Raw genomic sequence first — 4,093 nt, forward strand, 5'->3', positions numbered from 1 at the left:
GTGTGTGTGTGTGTGTGTGTGTGTGTGTGTGTGTGTGTGTGTGTGTGTGTGTGTGTGTGTGTGTGTGTGTGTGTGTGTGTGTGTATCAAAGAAGTAATGCTCAAAAATAATATGTCTCCATAAAAATTGTTTTAAATTAAATTTTATATACTTATACTTGTTATATTTCGTGTTTCAAGACATCGTATATATCGGAGCGATTCACCCTTATCACTTCGACATCGCGATGCTTATGCTGAAGCACGGGAAGCATGTCCTGTGCGAAAAGCCATTGACGATGAACTTAAAACAGACCACTGAATTGATTAATTACGCGAAGAGTAAAAATCTGTTCCTAATGGAAGCCGTGTGGAGCCGCTGTTTTCCCGTGTATGATGTTATTAGAAATGAACTCGCGTCTAACAACATAGGCGATATTCATCAAGTGATCGTTTCCTTCGGTTTTCAAATGCCTGATGTGGATCGGATAATGTAATGTTTATTAACTGTTTTAGCGTCTAAAAGAGGCAAGGCAATTAATTAATTAATCAATCAATTTACAGCTTGAAAGAGTTAGGCGGCGGATCAATTCTTGATCTTGGCATTTACGGTTTGCAATTTGCCTGCTTGGTATATAATAATGAAATGCCGGAGAGTATTAAGGCGGCTGGAATTCTGAATGAGAATGGCGTCGATATGTGCATGTCAGCTACTTTGACCTATAAAGGGAACCGCACCGCAACAATCGTAACAAATGCGCTGGTTGATCTGCCGAATGAGGCGTACATTTGCGGTACCAATGGTATGATAAAAGTGCCTGATTTTTGGTGTCCGACGAAGGTTGAATTGCCGAGCGTCACTAAACAGATATCACTACCGAAATTAAAACACGAGATTAACTTCATAAATTCCGCCGGACTTTCCTACGAAGCTGTCGAAGCTCGTAACTGCATTTTGAAAGGTAAAATTGTCAGTGTTCTAATCCACCGGTCGAGTTTCTCATCTTTTATGAGTTACTTTAATAATCTCAAGAGACAAATTATGAAAATATTGTACAATTATGGCATTTTGAATTAACGATAATTTTGCAATAATTGCGCTAAGATGATTCGTCATAATGCAACAGCTTTGTCAGAAATTTCTAAATTATGCATGTCAAAATTAATTAAATACTTATTATATTTTAGAAAAGGTCAAATGTTTCTGCATTTATTTTTGTTAGTATATCCGTATAATTACACAGATTACCAAATTTATGCAACATTTTGTCATATAATTTAATAAACGCTGCCCTTTATCGAAGAATGTTTTTATAGTAATAATAAAATTGATTTTTGTACACAAAATCGATAATTATAATCGATAATTATAATATTGAATATTTTATGTTTAATTATTATGTTTAATTTCGCAGGTTTGATAGAAAGTCCAAAGATATCGCACGACACATCCTTATTGCTGGCGAAATTGGAGGATGAGTTGCGTAGACAATTAGGCGTTGTGTATCCTCAAGATTGAAAAACTATATATATAATTTTAAAAATAAGGTATATATTCAATTTATATTATGATGGCATGTATAAATTCAGAAAAAAAATTTTTTTTTCTGAATACATCTATAGCTACAAGTAGTAATAAAAAAGTCTTTCTCTAAATTCTTATTTTTTAAAATATATCGTTGGAAAAAACAATTGATAGAGAACAACAGAATTTCTAATAGTTTGTGTCGTTTTCTATAAGTTTATCATTTTCTATCGTTGATCTCACGAACGTACATCATATCCGACTTGTGTGTATGTGTGTGTGTGAGTGAGATATGATTAGTACCTGAATTATTCTCAATTTAAAATAGAATTTTCAAATAAACAAAAATGGGTCAATCCCTTAGAGGCCCTCCACTACCCCCGCCGATTATAATCCCTAACAGCACAATTCATCGGCGCAATATTGGTCCAACATATCCCCAATGTATGCCAATGTTTAACCAACATTTCGCCAATGAATTGTGCTGCTAGGAATCTCTTTTCTATTATTTAATTAATTATTTTTTTGGTATAATATATTTTATTACATTTTTTCAAAATTTTATAAAATATAAAATTATATAAAGTATAATTTAATTGTACTCATACAATTCGCAATATTTTACGTAAAACAATAAGTGCAGATAATCGCAGGTTCAAGAGATTAAATCTGATATATAATGCCTATATATGAGCCAACTTGGATGTTTTAGTATGTGAAATAATCAAAACTCTATTAAACAAAAGTCTCGATATACGTTTCGATCTTCGACCCCTCACTTCGGGGTCCTTTTCAGTACATAAATTAGTAACGCAAATATAAATAATTAATAAAAAAGTCGCATTTTTTAAAATTACCCAAGCAGAACAACAAGTCATCGACAGCTTTTTGTTATTAAATATATAAATACAAAGGTACGCTCGTATCGTGTCAGACCACTGCGTATTCCCACTACTTTTATCTAAGCTATAATACATCATACATGTAGAATCGGAACAAATTAGCTGCAATTTAATGACATAAGTTTTTCGACTGCTTCCATGAAATAATTTAAATTAAAAAAAATAATTAATATTAAAAATAAATTAATATTAAACAAAATTTGTTTATAAATATTTGAAATAATTTAAATAATATATTTATTCAAAATGCTTTTATAATAGCATTTTCAATCGAGCGGATTTGCTGCCATTTGGGTTGGATACTGTTCTACTATTGGTTGACGTTACGTATTCCACCAATAAGAGAGCATACAACGTCATTAATCCAATCTAGGTTGATACAAACCCGCTCGGATTGAATATGCTATAAGTTATAGAGTCGTTGTTCAAATTTGCCGCTCAATGTGATATAGCTTGGACAAAGTCCTTGATTGGAAATATGCGCAAGAGCACACCCTCTGTTTTCTGTTCCTGCATTAGACTGCACTAGCACTCTCTTTCTCACTTTCAACAAATATCAAACATATATTTTATCTCACTTCAAGTTCCAAAAGTGTACACTAGTTCAGCTATAGGAAACAGACCTCTGGTATGAAAGCTGTTATGATGATGATACTGGCGCCGTATGATTTTGTTTATTGTTCTTCCTATTTGAGGCCAGTCCGGACCAGTTCTGATCAGTCCGCAAAAGAATTAAGAGAGAGGCAGAGGCGAGATGTATGAAAACACGCGCGTATCGCCGCGAGTATTTACGGCAATACAGAATGTTGATATTAAAGAATTATCGTTGTGCTCGCACAAAGAAATTAGGCCTATTCTACCGTGTTTGGTTAGGATGAGCCTCATCTCACCGTTGGACATAACGAAGGATTGCGTGGAAGGTAGAAAGCAAGTCCTGACGATATTATCTGGTATTGAGTCTGTCAATTCTATTATCGCCCTGTTATCGATCGATTTCCACGCCCTCGAGACCGATGTCCGACAGGAGCAGCAGTTGAGGTTAAGATACTTACGCATTCTGTTTCGTTTTTTTTTTGTATAATATATATAATATATCGACGACGAATTTAACCTGGGAATGATCATCTAGTCTTTTATTGCATTAATTTTTACACTTCATTTAAAAGTCATTATATTGAACAAAAAAGGAAAGTACATTTTTTTCACGACCGTTCGTTTTATTTCTACATTTTTAAATAAATTTTTTTCATGAAAATTTATTTATTATAATAATGACGCTACATTCAAGGACAAATTAAGGAAATAAAGTTAAAGTTACAATTCTTATTCATATTATTATGGAATCGGTGTCAGTAATGCTGCAATTAAATAATAATTTGTAAACTAACTTAAAGAGAGATATTAATTCAAATCTTGTAAATCAGTATGTTATTGCATTATGTACTATTAAATATCCTACAATTAGTGTTAGATTATTATATATATGTATACATTTAAGGTTGAATTGTAAAAATTGTTACAAGATATTAAAAATACGCCTTTTTCTTAGTACGCCTAGCAATTTACATGATGTATCCACATATCTGTATCGCTAAGTCAATAATTAGGTATGAGGTCGACAATTTTCTCACAGGGTAAAAAACTGGTTTAACTACTCTGATTCACCCTGTATATATATATATATATAT

At 32.6% G+C, this 4,093-nt stretch overlaps 2 protein-coding genes across 4 annotated transcripts in view; both read left to right on the plus strand.

Annotated features, from left to right (window-relative positions):
* LOC108755563 (trans-1,2-dihydrobenzene-1,2-diol dehydrogenase-like) overlaps positions 1 to 1,562 on the plus strand; it is a 3,434-nt gene extending 1,872 nt beyond the window's left edge. For all 3 annotated transcript variants that reach the window (XM_018498648.1, XM_018498647.1, XM_018498649.1), the window contains exons 3-5: positions 180 to 471; positions 543 to 940; positions 1,394 to 1,562. In XM_018498648.1, the coding sequence (XP_018354150.1) occupies positions 180 to 471; positions 543 to 940; positions 1,394 to 1,497 (794 nt within the window). In that variant the 3' untranslated portion in view covers positions 1,498 to 1,562. The remainder of the gene's footprint in view (positions 1 to 179; positions 472 to 542; positions 941 to 1,393) is intronic.
* A 1,578-nt stretch (positions 1,563 to 3,140) lies between these two features.
* The window catches only part of LOC108755507 (integrator complex subunit 2), a 5,612-nt gene continuing 4,659 nt past the window's right edge, over positions 3,141 to 4,093 (plus strand). The window contains exon 1 of the mRNA XM_018498546.1: positions 3,141 to 3,443. Within this exon, the coding sequence (XP_018354048.1) occupies positions 3,160 to 3,443 (284 nt within the window). The 5' untranslated portion in view covers positions 3,141 to 3,159. The remainder of the gene's footprint in view (positions 3,444 to 4,093) is intronic.

This window comes from Trachymyrmex septentrionalis, unplaced genomic scaffold, assembly GCF_001594115.1.
Source record: "Trachymyrmex septentrionalis isolate Tsep2-gDNA-1 unplaced genomic scaffold, Tsep1.0 scaffold88, whole genome shotgun sequence".
In the NCBI taxonomy this organism is placed as follows: domain Eukaryota; kingdom Metazoa; phylum Arthropoda; class Insecta; order Hymenoptera; family Formicidae; genus Trachymyrmex; species Trachymyrmex septentrionalis.